Here is a 17107-nt window from a genome sequence, read left to right as displayed (position 1 = left end):
TTTACATTAGGTACAGCAGTCTCACAAAGCTCACAGAAAAAACATTTTATAGTCAAATCTGTATTTGATGTTTGATCCATAGTTTATTATTTAACTCATAAACTAGTGTGCACCTGCAAAATTTTAATGCATGACATGGGGGCATATACCATATAGGTTATTTTACTTTATTTGCCATGCCTATTAATATATCTTGTACTGCAACAGATTAAGGGGTCTCTTTATCTTTTCCATTCTTTATCATTTTATATTATTATATACTATATTTTGTAATGTATAGTCTGATTATGTAATTTGAGCCGTATTCTCAAACAATAATGGCTTTTGAATGAATGAACATCTAAATTAGAATGACAGCTTAATAATGTACACCAAATTTAACTAAATACCTACAATTTATCCTGTAGGCTATACCTTGATTCAAATATGGACAGCAGCATTAAAAAATTTCACAATAAAAAATAATGCCTGCACTAACAATGATAAAGGCATATCCACTGTCTTAAAGTTACTGTATATACAGTATACAAAATAATACGAAAGTAATATTAATTAAGTTAAATGCTGCCAAGTTTAAAAATTCAGTTCCATTTATCATATAGTTTTTGTCAAGGAAATCTTTGTTTGCAGAAACTCTGGGATTTTTGAGAAATTTGAGTAACCAAAGAGAATATGATTCAGGTCATGTGATCAAAACTGCTGTGTAGGCTCACCCTTCCATTGTACACTGCTCCCATCACAACCATCTTTTTGTGGAGTGGAGCATGAAAAGCTTAAAGATGCACTATGTAAACATTTTAGAGTAAACTATCCAAAAACCACTAGACCAGTGTTATATATTTTGTTCAGTTGAGTACTTACAATATCCCAAATGTTTCCAACTATTTGTAAATCGTGATAAAATTGCTATTTTAACCAAGGAGTGAGGGACTCGCCTGTCGATGGCGTCATATCTGCGTTACCCTTGGTTTCCGGTTTAATTTTGCAGAAGCGCTTTACTCTCACTGCAGTGTGAACAAGTGTCATAGCAGCCGCAGAGAGAACACACAGAGTAACGTCATAACATCATTTTCAACACACTCAGATGTGTCTAATATGATGAACAGAGCTGCGTTACCTCGTGCTCATGACCAGAAAGCCGGAAGTGGCGCGGTGACTGTGGCATAATAAAAGTCCCGCCGCTCTTCTCATTAACAATCACTCCAGCGGCCTTGCTCAGCTCCACAGCACTCGGTCCTGCTTCTGCTTCTCACTACAGTAACGTTAATAATCACATCCATGAACATGATTTGTCCTATCCCGGTTCTTTTCCACCGGCTGTGAGGTGAAGACCACATGTCCCAAGATTCTTTTTTTAGCAAGCCTGCAACCACCTAGATCAGTGTTACTCATTGCGTGGCTCGCCAGCTTAATCTGCGGCTCGCCTGGCAGTACATAATACAGTGAAATGATCATGCAGTCAATACATATATTTCATAAAAACAAGCAGGGCTATAACATAACCCATTAAAAACTCAAAGGGCCCTATTTTAACGATCTGAAACGCAAGTGTCAAAGCGTGAAGCGCAAGTAACTTTGTGGGCGGGTCTCGGCGCTGTTGCTATTTTCCCGGCGGGATAAATGGCTCTTGCGCCCGGCGCAAATCTAAAATGGGTTGGTCTGAAGTAGCTTCATTATTCATAGGTGTGGTTTGGGCGTAACGTGAATAAACCAATCCGAGCGTCATCCAACATTCCCTTTAAAAGCAGGTGCGCAAGTTCCATTATGGATTGCTATTATTATGGCGTATTTACCAGGCGCACGCCAGGAGCGGTTCACAGCCGAGGAGACTGATGTGCTAGTAAGAGCAGTGAAAGACAGAGAAGTGAAGTTGTAATGTTGTACATTATGAAAAAGGTGATTTCACAGTCTTTTTTTTTTTCAGTCTTTCAGTTTTTTCAGTTTTTCAGTCGATTTTTTTTCCTGGTTCTTGACGGACAAACCAATTTGTCAGATGTCCTTATATACATATATGTCTTGCCACTATTGGGCAAACAGGTCTTATCCTTAATTATTACAATTAGCCTGAATCATTTGTAAGCTAGATTTATGCCTATTTTTTCACATCTTCGTGGCACACCACAATGATTTCCGTCATGTCATGTGTTAATATTTTTTTAGTGTAACAATTTATGATTTGCAAAAATAACTGTTGCATCTGTGTAGGTTACATGAGCAAAGTGTATGCGCGTTGTGCACGCTATACATTATGGTCAAGCATGCGCCCTTAAAATAGCATAATGAACAACGCGCAGCGCGCCACTGACTTTAGACTAGGTTTTTTCTGGTCAGTGGCGCAATTGTTTAATGGAACAGCAAAATAGCACCAGGGATTGTTTGCGTCGGAACACGCCTCCTTTTTTGCGCTGAACCGCCCAGGTAGCGCAAGTGCATTCACTAGTTTAGCGACGTGCTTCTGTGGAGGGAAAAGCGCGCTTTGCGCGGGTGCAAAATAGGAATGACACATGCGTCGGTGTACAAAGTCAATTGCGCTGAGTGCAAGATAGGGCCCAAAGTGTCTGCTCTATTACAAATCATTAAATAAAAAAATACCCCAAAACAATGGTATTACAAGATGGAAAAAAAGACTAGAAAGGATATTTAAATTTGCTCTGCCCTTACGCCCATGACTCACTGCGGAGTGGTCAGTTTTGGCTGCTTTTCCAACTTTTAACGGTGAATGTGCTCATATAGATCAACATGTTCTCATGAAATGCATATCTATAACACAATTTGTATTTATCATGCAATTTATATGCCAAAATGACTTTTTATGTGCATTTGATACGCATTGTCAACTAGGTTGAGTGGTGTGGGTTGCGTGCCAGCATCATGAGCACAGACAGCGTGCCAGAATCCAGTTCTCTTTCGCTCTTGAACAAACTATAACGCCTAAATGTCTGTTTCGTCGAGTATCCTCAGAAGAACAGTTTTAAATTAGTTAAATAACGTCTTAAATGAACGTAAAGAGTTGTGAGGAGATGGGACGCGTGTGACAGTGCGCCAGATCCGGCGTCATGTTGGCAGCGGCAGATCTTAAAGTCACAGCAGCACTAACTACTAATGAAGTTTGAAGCCTAATAAATGTTAAAAAGCCTTCAATTATACTGTAAAGTTGAATGGCTATAATTAATGTTTAAAATCGGGGAGGGTCTATTTCATAGAGACATCAGTATCAGTATTAGTATCAGTGATACTGGCCTTCATTCATAAAAAGCCATTGAACAAATATTTTAAATATACTGTCTTTGTTTTTTCTACATTCATTTGGTAATTTACTGTGAAATTATTACATCATAAAATATACTAAAAACGTCTTTTAAACAGAAAAATGTGTGAATAATCTAGTTTAAAACAGCACTAAAAGAAAGTTTACATTAAAAATATATTATGCCTATCCACTATCTATCTACCTTTTGTACTTATTGCATAGCATATTGTATGTTCAGGGATGACAGACTGATAAGCAGACATGCTATTTATGACTGGATGTAACTTTTGAAACTTTGCGGTAAAAGTTGCTCTCCAATTGATTTTGTCCTATCAGTGTGGCTCTCCTGAAAAAAATAGCGAAGACCACTGACCTAGATCATAGATAGAATAGAAAATACAGCCACTACAGGCAATTTACTAAGGAAATATTTTTTTAAAGCTTTTTAACAGTTATAGCGCCACCTATGGTCCGATCTCCATAAAAGTATCCATGTTTTCTCAGAATTATTATGCTCACCTAATTTCATGAAGTTTTCGTTTGGGATTGATAGGCTTTTAAATATATAAATTTTCTAAAATGACCCTGTTATAGCCATCCAAAGAAGAAAGTTACATTTTATTTTGATAATAATTTACCTAGAGACTCCGGAGAATTGTTTAGGCCCTCAAAAATGCGATTCATTTCGGAGAAGAAGAAGAATAGACTGAGCAATTACAATAGGGTCCTCACACCATCGGTTCTCGGGCCCTAAAAAAGTTTTTTTTTTTTAAAACCAAGAAAAAAAAGAACAGAAAAAAAGGGCCCTCGCAACTGGGGCCACTGCCACCCGGTGGCCTTGGGAAAATAGTGAATAGTGGTAAATATAGGAGAAATATGGCAAAGTCACATTGATGTGGTACACTTCCTGCTGCCAGCAGGAGACAGACATTAATAAGCCAATTTATTGAAAATAAAGATCTATGTTTAATAAAAGAAAATTCACGAAACTCAATTAAAATGTTTAGTGAAATTAGGAAATATTTAAGAGATCGTTAATTTAGTTGTATATACATGTGTGCATACATTTTGTTCTCATGTCACAAGTAATAATATCAAGGTTTACTGAGTTTTACACAATTCTTTTGTAATATGGTTTTTGGTGAAGTGTATTAAAATAAATATTGTGACCTGTGTAGCTACTCTGAGTCGCCCTCTGTCGTTTCACAGAATAGTACAACGGCGAGCACGTCAAGTATAAACGCCTCGTCCGTTTGGGGAGGAGCGCGCGCAGTCATCAGAGGCTTGCGCTGCGGAGCCAGGCGAAAGTATAAACAAGGCTTTAGGCTATAAGCAGTAGAGAGTGTCATTCTGGTTTTGTAAAGAAATTTTGCTAAAGAAAATCATTGATATAATCCTTGAAATCATTGTATGATGCAACCTGACATTAGTGTTTTTTGGGTCTGCGTTTTATGATTGACAAAGTGTGTTTGTTGCTCGGGGAAATAATTATTTTTTGGTAGTTTTAGTGCAGTTTGAATGTGTAATGATCTGCTGTGCCGAGTTGAAAGTTTGTTAGGAGAACTGTGTGAAGAGTTTTGAAAAAGTGACCTAAGTATTGAGAAATGGGTCCTAGCAATTGTATATATATATTTTTTTTTAAAAACACTGTAAATGGCAAGAGGCATCCTGCACATCAAAAACAGGCAAAGCAACAAATTAATATTATTCAACATTCTTAAATATTCAGATGTAACCCCCTTTGTAACAATTATCATTTTCATAAGAAACTGTAATTTAATTATAAAAAAAATTCTCAGTAACTGTAACTGATTACAGTTACATTTATTTTGTAATTAAATTACATAATCTAGTTACATGTAACTAGTTACTCCCCAACACTGCTAAGTATATGCGAGTAGACTCGTCCCCTCTGTCATAATCAAGGAGTTGAGGGTCTGTCCACATAAACCTCTCTTGTCCACTTGTGGAACACTTCAAACTGGCGACAGGGATTGCCCCGAGGGGAAGTGCTTAGGGAGGTTTGTGAGTGTGTTGCTAAATTTGGAACTATAGACTACTCTTACTATTTCTGCCATATAAAGATATGGTAAAAGTAGCAATGCTAGTTAATATTTCTGCATGTCTACAAGCAAAGCAGAATGCACCAAACATCTACCCAAAGGACTTTGGGCAAGCTCCAGTAGAAAACCTGGGCCCGTATTCATAAAGAATCTTAAAGCAAAGAATAGCTCCTAGTGACAAAATTCTAAGAAAATTCTTAGAAATGTGGGTGTTTACTCTTAAAATTAACTAAAAAATCCTAGTAAAGAAAAAAATTATTCAGAAAGAATCTTAACCCTTAAAAGAGGTCTTAAGGTCAAATTTGTTAGGAGCATGGACGAGAACTTTTAAGAGGCTTAAGAGTTTCTTTAGCAGCGGAGAAAATGGCAGAAAGACGAAGAGGGAGAAGAAATGTGTTGAAGACAATGGATGACAGTGACTTAATAAGACGCTATATATTAGATCGTGTTTGTTGCATTAAACCCAACTTTCAAACCACCAATTAAATAGACATGCCAGCAATCAGTGGAATTGGAAAGAGTGGAACAACGTTTATAATTCTAAGCCAATCAAATACCTTATAGGAAATTAACAGCATGGTAAATAATAAAAGGATTTATATACATATATATAATGTGTGTGTGAATGAGAGAGAACGGTAAAATAGGACAATTTGCGCTTGTAATTTCAAAGTGAAGGCTTAGAATAGACCCTATACTTAAAAGCGCTCCTTTTTTCCCCTTTTTGGACAACCAACCAATCACAGTCTTCAAAAGACTGTGTCATACGTAGCAACGGGGTCAGCCCCGCCTCTTCACTAAGATAAAAGTTTTTGTATTTTCCTTGCTCAGAGTTGCTCTCAGATCAGTCCCGAATAGCTCTTAAGCTAAGACTCCTACGTAAAAGTTTTTAAGCTAAGTTAGGAGTTTTCTGAGAGGACTCTTAGAATCTTTATGAATACGGGCCCTGAGCATTAACCATTTTATTTGTCTTCAATATGACAAATCTGACTAATTGCAGTCAAGGAACATCACATGCGTATAATTTTGAGAACCAATGAGAATTTTCTGGTAGCGTAAGCCCCCATTTGGGGAAGTCTGGAGAAACATGACTGTTAATGAAGAGGGAGGGATTATCGTTAATTAGCCAAAATCTGTAGAATACAAAAAGACCAAAGGGCATCATCTCAACAGTGTGACAAGCTGTTGAACAATGGCAGGAAGTTGGTGTGCTGTTCAATCACTGGCACTTTATGTGTGGGTTTGTGCATTTTGTCATGCTGTTCCACAGTGGAGTAATCTGCCCCAGAATCCTCAAACTCTGATGTTACAGCAAACTGACCAGCTGGTTCAACAACAAGCTAGTCAACAGTTTCCTCAGAAGGTTCAACAACAAGCTAGTCAACAGTTTCCTCAGAAGGTTCAAAAACAAGCTAGTCAACAGTTTCCTCAGCAGGTTCAACAACATGCTAGTCAACAGTTTCCTCAGCAGGTTCAACAACATGCTAGTCAACAGTTTCCTCAGCAGGTTCAACAACATGCTAGTCAACAGTTTCCTCAGCAGGTTCAACAACATGCTAGTCAACAGTTTCCTCAGCAGGTTCAACAACATGCTAGTCAACAGTTTCCTCAGCAGGTTCAACAACATGCTAGTCAACAGTTTCCTCAGCAGGTTCAACAACATGCTAGTCAACAGTTTCCTCAGCAGGTTCAACAACATGCTAGTCAACAGTTTCCTCAGCAGGTTCAACAACATGCTAGTCAACAGTTTCCTCAGCAGGTTCAACAACATGCTAGTCAACAGTTTCCTCAGCAGGTTCAACAACATGCTAGTCAACAGTTTCCTCAGCAGGTTCAACAACATGCTAGTCAACAGTTTCCTCAGCAGGTTCAACAACATGCTAGTCAACAGTTTCCTCAGCAGGTTCAACAACATGCTAGTCAACAGTTTCCTCAGCAGGTTCAACAACATGCTAGTCAACAGTTTCCTCAGCAGGTTCAACAACATGCTAGTCAACAGTTTCCTCAGCAGGTTCAGCCTAAGCAGCCAGTGGCGCAGGCAGAGCCCCTTGACAAATGTGCTGTAGCTGATTATGAGCAGATCCAATGTGGCCCACCTGGTATCAGTGGTGCTGAGTGTGAAGCTATCAACTGCTGCTTTAATGGACAGCAGTGTTTCTATGGGAAGGCAGGTAAGAGTGAGTCAATGTAAAGGTGTTCATGTTAAACCACTCCTCAGTAATAACCTGCTCTTGTAACTTGATCCAGTGACTGTCCAGTGTATAAGAGATGGTCAGTTTGTGGTAGTGGTGGCTAGAGATGTTACCCTACCTCGCTTGAGCCTGGATTCAGTCCATCTCCTGGCTGGAAACGACCCACCTTGCAGTCCTGTGGGATCCACACCTTCCTTTGCTATATACCAGTTCCTTGTCACTGCATGTGGCACAAGCATGATGGTGAGTAGCTGCTTGTGGTTCTGTTCTGCATGGCTTAGAATGGACTGGATGCCAACAGTTACTATTTGCAGGAGGACAGTGGATATGTGGTGTATGAAAACCGAATGACCTCCTCGTATGAAGTGGGTGTCGGACCACTGGGTTCCATCACAAGAGACAGCCATTTTGAGTAGGTATTTTATTTTTTTTAGAAAAAATATGAATCCTTGACAAAGGGTACATGCTCACTATTTGTTGTCTAGGCTTCTCTTCCAGTGTAGGTACTCTGCTACTTCTGTGGAAGCTCTGGTTGTGGAGGTCAACACTGTTCCTGCACCTCCACCAGTAGCAGCTTCTGGACCCCTCAGGTTGGAGCTTAGACTGGCAAATGGTCAATGTGTCACCAAAGGCTGTGCAGAAGGTAAGTGTCTGTCCAAGTATGCATAAGTATTTTCTAAAACTCCAGGTTGCAGCAGTTTCTGGTTAAACGCTGGTTTTCTTCCTCAGGGGATGAGGCATACACATCCTACTACGGTGATGCTGATTATCCAGTCACAAAAGTCCTGCGGGAGCCTGTGCATGTTGAGGTGCGCATTTTGGAGAGGACCGACCCCAACATTTTCCTAATGCTGGGACGTTGCTGGGCGACATCAACCCCCAGTCCACTCAGTCTACCCCAGTGGGACCTTTTGGTTGATGGGTGAGTAAGGCCAGTCTTTATCCATCTAGTGTGCTCGGCCTGAAACTAACACCCGACCATGCGCCAAATGCGGGTGAATTTTGCAATTGGTGGTTAACACTGTCAATCTACCTGCCACATTGGCAGGTAGCCAATGAGAATTGAGTGATTCATTGGGCAGTTTGAGAGGATGCTACTACGTTCATGCGATCAGAAAGATGAGGCCCTTCTCTGACTATGTCTGGATGTGCGAGTATTAAACTGTTGGTGTGATGGGATGAGAATGCAACGCTGACGTAGGCTACAGTACAATGACAGTTGCACAGGTGTGGGTGTACATGTTGGCTGTTGGGAAGCGATGAGTGTCCGGTACGTTGTGTGACGTGTTCACATACGAGCTGCGGTAGGGCTATATCTTGACTCAGATTAGCAGCAGTCAGTATGATTGTCTATGACATGGGACATCAATGAATAAAAAGATTTTTAATGTATATTCTAAGCGTTGTTACTTATATTGATTTTGTTAGTAACTTAAATGTGTATTCTTACAAGTTAAAGAACAATATTTGTGGGACAAGTGGATTTTTCAAGGGGCAAGTGAGAATTTTACTTGACAGATTAAAACATCAATAACAACTAGGGAATCAACAAAATGCAAGAGTGATTCTGCATTAACTTAGCGTAAGTGGCGATCGATAGTGAATAATAGCCTAATGTAGGCTTATAATAAACTGACAGTAACATTACTGAATGATTCAGCGCTTTGACTGAATCGCTTGTACCAAAGATTCAATGACCTATTCATAAACGACTGCCTCATTCTTGAATGAATCAGCCGTTTAAACGAATCGACTCAATCATTAAAATGGTCACCTGCTGCCACCTATTGGTGGTTTACTTTCATGCTTAAACATTCTTTCCAACGTATTCAAATTATTTAAAACAATCTCATAATTTATGCAGTTTTTTTTTTTTTTTTTTTTTGTAAAATATTTAATTTGATTGGTAACAGCCCTACAGTGTCTTATTATTCTAATGTAATTTATAGATAAAATGTAAGAATATAAAAGCTGAAGCATGGCTTATTTAATAAGATTATGGAAAAACCCCCATTTGAAAATATCAAAGATATGCAGATTTAAATGTCAAAGCTGATTGAAAACTGTTGAATTTCTTCAGAATAATTTACAACACACAAAATCCGGAGAAGCACATGAACTTAAAGTCAAGGGGGGAAAAAAAGTGGCTGGTAAAAGACTGTGGCAGGTGGATTTTTAAATCCACCTGCCACAGTGTCTGGTGGTTAAGTTAATTTCAGGCCCTAAGTGTGCTGTAAGGCATTTCTTACTGCCTCTCTGCCTTTCAGATGCCCTTACCAGGATGACCGTTACCTGACCACATTGGTTCCGGTGGCTGGATCTTCTGGTCTTCAGTTCCCAACCCACTACAAGCGCTTTGTTGTGAAGATGTTCACCTTTGTGGATCCAGCATCACTGGCTCCTCTACAGGAAACCGTATGCTCTGCAGCCTTACCTGAATCCTTAATATTAGTTTTTTATTTACATAGTGATTTCTGTGGCTTAACCCTTTTCCCCTCTGTTAGATCTTCATCCACTGTAGTACAGCAGTGTGCCATCCCTCTTCTGGCTCCTGTGAGCAAAGCTGCACTAGGAAAAGTGAGTGCTTGATGTAAACAGACTTCAGGAACCATGAGAATTTGGTTTTTAAATGCCTCTACGATTCTACCATTTCTTTTCCAGGAAGAGATGCTAACGTCAAGACCATCTCTAGTGGGCAAACTGTGGTGTCTAGTGGAGAAGTTAACCTGGTCATGTGATTTCAGTAGTTTTAATAAACTTAACTCAACCGTGTCTCTTTGGTATTGATCTTTCATGACTGTTAGTTTGATTTATTGGGCCACTCTACTAAACCAGAGTTCCCTTTTCTGCTTCAAGGTTGGACTTGACTTGAACTAAACAAGCCAAGCTTCTGCCCAAATTAGGGGTTGTTTTGGTCTCCTTGCGGCTTTATGGCTGGACTAACATAACTGCTTGTACTTATATTCAAGCATGCCAAGTCCCTTTTTTTTTTTGTGCCATTTGAAAGCCCCCCTGAAGTCATGCAAGTTCAGCATTGCATCTGCAATAAAATCCGTATCAACCTGCATTGTCCTTTTTAAGTCCAAATTGTGACCAGCCTTGTTCTTTAGGCTAGCCTCATGTTTTTGAAAATTAGACTGGTGCTTTCATAAAAGCTTGCTTAGTCCCTTAACTGGTGAATCCCACCATCATTGCTTACATTGCATGATTGCCCACTACTGGTGGAATCCTTGCAATGGGTTGAATTGGAAAGTACCAGTGTTGGGAAGGTTACTTTGGCAGTTTAATCAGTTACAGTGTTACCCTAAGTGTAATAGTGTAACTATTTCAATTACTTAAAGTAATGTACCTGCTTACATTTGATCACTTTTTGATTACTTTTCTAATTTACTATATTGGAATGCTTTTCACTTACCATGGTGGCATCTCTCAGACAGAATGTAGCCTTATGCTTTCAACGGTGATGTGGCTTGATGCAATTGGCAGACGTGATGTGTGAAATGAGGAGAGCAATAGAAGCAATCAGACCAACAAGGGACAACAGTATGCAAGTGCTGTAACAAGTCTCAGTCAATTAAGACTAGCACTTGCCTATTCTATATCTATTCAATACTTAAGTCACTTTTTTGAAACTTCAGTGATCACAACATCAGTCTGTGAGCTAAACTGTGGATCATTTATTATTGCTTTGGCACAAAATACATTAAATTACGTATACTTTCAAATCACATTAATTTTCTCACTTGGACACAAACACCACCAAAATGTAATATTTATGTAATATAAGGGTCAATTTGCACGTCTACATACTCTTTTCAAAACAGTTAAACTTAAGTTTAAAACCTAACAAAACACAAAAATAAATTAAAGCTGCGAGCAGCGATGACGGGCCCAAGCCGGTGGCACCGCCACCCCGGTGGCATCAGTTTAACTGTGCACGGCAGGCAATAGGCATTTAAAATGGGAAAACATAAAAGGACTATGTCAAAGTCATCTGAATTCACCACATTAACTGCAGCAGTTGGTGCTGCTATGACCACAAACCACAACAGCCACATCTATGAGATCAATTAAATTTATATGAATTTCATGTCAGATTATGTCAAAGGTCAAATTGGAATGAGTTCAGAATACCATTCGAATGCTGATGTTGTTTTATTCTAACACTTCTCTTCATGTGTTTTTGAGCTACCTTAGCTACCATTTGTGCACCAATCTTATGCACCATAAAACATGCTTTAATTTCAATATGGGTGGTCCAATAAATTTTTTTTAATAAAAAATGTATAAATGGAGCCAAATCACAGAAACTGCAAAGATGATTTTAATATCAGTGTCAGGTAAGAGTAAGATGCGTGTCTACATTTTATGGAAGTTTATTATAAATAGCCACTTTTATAAAATCATGTGAAATTTATGTTTTAATACATTTATATTATATCAGTAAATAATTAATTTAAAGACATGTGCATCATACGTGATCTTGGCAAACACATCACATGACGTTTTTATTTCAAGTGATAGTTATTTGTGATAGCCTATATGAAAGGGTTAAATTATGATCAAGAGAGAAAGTCACACACACACACACACACACAATGATAGAGTGAGAGTGAGGGGGAGGGGAAGGACTGAGAGAAAGGCGCACACACAAACTCACAGGGTGAGAGAGACCCCCCCCCCCCCCACACACACACACACACACACACAGATAGAGAGGGGGAAGGGGAAAGACAGGCAGATGGCATTCCCTAGACTTAATGGTTTGTATACTGTACAAACTGTACATTCTATCCCCCTACACTACCCCTAAGCCTACATATCGCACACACACACACACACACACCATAGCTGTCAACCCTCCCGTTTTTTCCGGGTTTCTCACGTATTTTAGCTCTTTTCCCGCTGTCTTCCCGTTTTAGTATTTTCCCGTAAAATATCCCGTATTTTTACGTTCTGATTGTGTTAACTCAGAACACGCAACTATCTGGTTTAGTGCCAGAAGACGCAAATGAGAAGTCGCGCGCACTGTGAGAAAATTTTCCGTGCACTCATCCGAGAGCGCGCACACGTCTCTCAGCGCGCAAATATTGAGTTCTCTTTCAAGTCTTGCTCTTGAATGGACAAACTCACGCAAAAAGTATGTCAACATATTGATGAGTATTCTAGCAGACATAGTCTGTATATGGCTTAAGTAAGCTTTATACAGTCCAGAAAAGACGACGCATATCCGAGGTCTTAAAGGGGCAGTAGCCTTTACTGCTGTCTGTTTAATGTCAAACAAAAGACAAGGGCATCACTCACTGCTCTTGATTGAATAACGTTTGTAAGTTTAATAGGATTAATCTTTAATTTATACAGTCATATATGCAATGTTATTTTACATTTGATCAATTTCTGTACCTGAAAACTAATGTTAGACGTACCTGAAAAACCTGAAAAGCATAGTTTATTTTATTAGTATCTTTGCTCAATAGTATTTATTTGTGCTGCTGCTTGTATTTAAATGATTTGTTCTTATTATTTTCTTTTGTTTTATTTGACAGTAGTCCTTTTTTCCCTGAACATAGCAAATACTGAACCGTACCGAAACGGTGAACCTTAAACCGTGATACAAAGCGAACCGTGAGCAATCTGTACCGTTACACCCCTAGCGTAACGTATGATAAAATGACTGAAAAAAGGTTGGGAAACACTGGCTTAGGCTACTATCGAAGAAGAAGAAGACAGTTGCAGCCGCGGTTGGGAGGAAGAGGGAAAAAGTAGCGGGAAGTAAACTTCAAGGAGAGTATTGTAATAATAAATGATAATAAATGGAATAAATAAATAATAAATGAAAATAATAAATGTTATATTTACCCATGGCCTTCCCTGTTATACAGAAATGTAATAGTTATCAAACCTTCCTTAACTGTATAAATAATAAATGAAATATAGATGAATCATCATTAAAGCTACAATTTCCTCTGTTCCCGTTGTTCTTTGATGAACATTAATGACAGGCTGACTCCACAAAATGACTCTAATTTGCCTCTTTGAAAAATAATTCTCTAATTTAACCTTATTACTATACTAATTGTAATATAAATAATACAAATATTAGAAGAAAAATATTTTAAGTGGTCATTATTGACAATAAATATTGCACAACTAGTATTTAGTACCAAAAGATCTCCTCAAAATATTCAATAAATATTATTGAACTAAAATATAGAACATTTATTTAATTGAAAAATAGTTAAGGTGTATGGTCACATTTGACCATCAATTAGTATGAGTATGACCAATTAGTGAATACCTGAAGGCTAAGTACAATAAAAAACATTAACATTAATGTTAACATTGTTGCATTACTCTCCATTATAAAACGATCCTGTATGGTTGATGTAATAATCAATGCACACTATGCTGTACTGTTTACCAAAACTTGCTGCAAACCCCTGTAAAGTGGAGCTGTTGTGTATCAAGCCATTCAAATGTATTGACACAGCGCTAGAAGTATTGAGATTTCTGTGAAGCACGACTGCGCGCGCCGCCGGGAGATGATAGAGCATGTCGCAACTCCGTATGGTTTTTCAACACTCTGGCTTTAACTGTTATGCCATATTAGCGCCAAAACGCTATTTATTGTTTGAATTTTGCATTAAAACTTTAAAAAATGTAAAAGCTTAGACATTGTTTAATATCAAAAGCAGGTTTGGCAATTTGGCGTGAGATTAAGTTGGGCAGCGTGAGAGCGTGAGACAGAGCCTGAAAGCGTGAGTGTCACGCCAAATGCGTGAGAGTTGGCAACCCTAGGCAAAAGAGAACTCGATGTGAGCAGGAAACTGACGCGAGTCTATCTATGCATCGAGTGTGTGTGTGTGTGTGTGTGTGTGTGTCAGTGTCCCTTGAATAGCTGACATGAGACGCATCCACACAGACAGGACACTGACACACACACATACACATACACACACACACACACACACTACCCCTAAACCTACCATCACAGAAAACATTCTGCATTTTTACATTTTTATTAAAAAATTGTTTAGTATGCTGTTAAAGCTATTTTGATTTACGGGGACACATGAAATGTCTTCATAAACCATGATTATGTTGTAATAAACACCCCTCCAACACACCCATTTCTGAGGCTTTGCCCATTTCCACTGACAGACATCTCTGATGTGTGTGTTGAGTTTCAAGTAATTTCAAGCATTCTAAGAGGAATTATACAAATATTCACGTTCAAACAAAAATATCTGACTTCCTGTTGGTCAGAGCTAATGACTGTAAAGTAGAAAGTATTTAAAATATCAGGAATCCATTCGTATGTCTATATCTGCCATGTTTTGTCATTATACTGATGAAGTTTGAAGTAAATCGGGGGAAAACATGACAGTGATTTAACATTTTTGAAAGTTACACACTTCCTGCTGCCAGTTGGTGGCCACACACACACACACACACACACACACACACACACACACACACACACACACACACACACACACACACACACACACACACACACACACACACACAGTGAGAAAGTGAGAGTGAGGGGGGGAGGGGAAGGAAAGGCAGAGGACATTGCATAGACTTAATGGTTTTTATACTGTACAAACTGTACATGCTATCCCCCTACACTACACTAAATATACATGATAATGACATGACAGAATATACACAGTTAAGAACTGTATAACTATACTTATAAGTTACATTTGTATAATGTAACCGTAAACCAGAGCTTATTGTACAATATATAGGCGCTAAATGCAGCTGCATTAAAAGGAGCGGAGCTGCCGCTGCTAACAAGCGGTGTCCGGTTACAAAAGTGTGTGCGCAGGTTTAGCTCTGTATAACAAGTGTTAATATGCCGATCAGACATGATACATTTTTCCATCAACATACATTACAAGCAAATATTTTCTATAAACGAATAAACATTGTTAATAACTGAATGATTATTCAAATAGGTGAGCATTACGCTATTGTATGTTGACACAAAAATACTTCTGAGGTGACATCAACTGAATTACGCGATGACACACTCTGAAACACATCTACAATGACAATAACTATTATTACTTACGGAGTTATTAACGCACAGAAATACCACACAAGGAAAAACAGACTTTTGAGGAATAAACAAGCCAGGAAAACTCCGTATAACTCTGTTACTGGAGCTGCTGAGATGAAAACTCTCTGCGCATGCACCAGACAAGTCTGAACAAGTTGACGCGCACAGTGTTAAAACCGGTTAAAACGCGAAAGGCGAAGCTTGAATTTACGGGTATGTCCCTCTTTGGCTAATGTACTTTCAAGATGGAGGGGCAACATAGCGACCACCGTTAGATCCCATTACCTTATGTATTTTCAATGGCATATTATAAACTTACGAGAATACTTTATTACTTGAAAGAAGTAAATATACATTAATGAGCACATATATTTTTGAAAGAACTAAGTGTTTTTAGCTAAGAATAGACTAAAAAAGTTACACAGTGTAGCTTTAAAAAAATCTTTACATAAACCCAAAATAATAAATGTTATATTTACCCATGGCCTTCCCTGTTATACAGAAATGTAATAGTTATCAAACCTTCCTTAACTGCATAAATAATAAATGAAATATAGATGAATCATCATTAAAGCTACAATTTTCTCTGTTCCCGTTGTTCTTTGATGAACATTAATGACAGGCATCATCAGTGCTCCTATCACTTTAAGAACAACCGCGGATCTCACGCGCGGTCCCGCGCATCTCATTTCCTCACAACTCTTTAAAGTTCATTTAAGACGTTATTTAACTAATTTAAGACTCTAATATGAGAATACTCAAAATCCTCTGTGTTATTGTTTGTTCAAGAGCAAAAGAGAACTCGATGTGAGCAGGAAACTGACGCGAGTCTATCTATGCGTCGAGTGTGTGTGTGTGTGTGTGTGTGTGTGTGTGTGTGTGTGTGTGTCAGTGTCCCTTGATTAGCTGACATGAGACGCATCCACACAGACAGGACACTGACCCACACAGACAGGACACTGACACACACACACATACACACATACACACACACACACACACACACAGGACACTGACACACACACACACACACACACACAGACAGGACACTGGCATACAGCGCGCTCTCTTGTGTCTTGTCGCGCTTGGAAGCATTTACATGAATAGGAGCGTGGTGATCATGTAACGCTAAGCAAAGATGGATATAAAAACGGACGCTGTGTTATTTGCGTTAAATATTTTTAATGCGTTAAGCTTCCGTTTCACGTTGACCGAGTTTAGTGGAAATTGAATAAATCGCCTACAAGGAGAACGTGAAAACTCAGACCCTGAATTATACAAATATTCACATTCAAACAAAAACTTTCTGTGAAAAAAAGACACTTATAAACAGACACTTGTAGAAAATAATGTGAATTTTTTTTAAAAATAAATTTGAACTATGTCAGTAAATAATGAATTTAAAGACAAATGTGTCAAAAGTGATCTTTGCAAACACAGCACATGACCTTCTGTAAAGCACATGTATAGAAAACACACTCACACTCCTCTGTTTTAAAAAAAGAGTTCTGTCTGAATGAGTACATGAAAT

At 38.6% G+C, this 17107-nt stretch overlaps 1 protein-coding gene across 1 annotated transcript; it reads left to right on the top strand.

The window, feature by feature from the left end:
- Positions 1–6505: 6505 nt before the first annotated feature.
- LOC307128696 (zona pellucida sperm-binding protein 4-like) lies at positions 6506–11004 on the top strand (the record flags this gene model as incomplete). The annotated part of the gene is made up of 7 exons (XM_079820638.1): positions 6506–6515; positions 7561–7748; positions 7820–7917; positions 7991–8148; positions 8235–8419; positions 9792–9920; positions 10939–11004. The coding sequence occupies 7 exons, from the start codon at positions 6506–6508 to the stop codon at positions 11002–11004; spliced, it is 834 nt and encodes a 277-aa protein (XP_079676764.1).
- Between the last annotated feature and the right edge of the window lie 6103 nt (positions 11005–17107).

This window comes from Gobio gobio, assembly GCF_949357685.1.
Source record: "Gobio gobio genome assembly, chromosome: 7".
Taxonomy (NCBI): Eukaryota; Metazoa; Chordata; class Actinopteri; order Cypriniformes; family Gobionidae; genus Gobio; species Gobio gobio.
The sequence above is the reverse complement of the archived record's forward strand: the minus strand, read 5'-3'. Positions and strand labels throughout refer to the sequence as shown.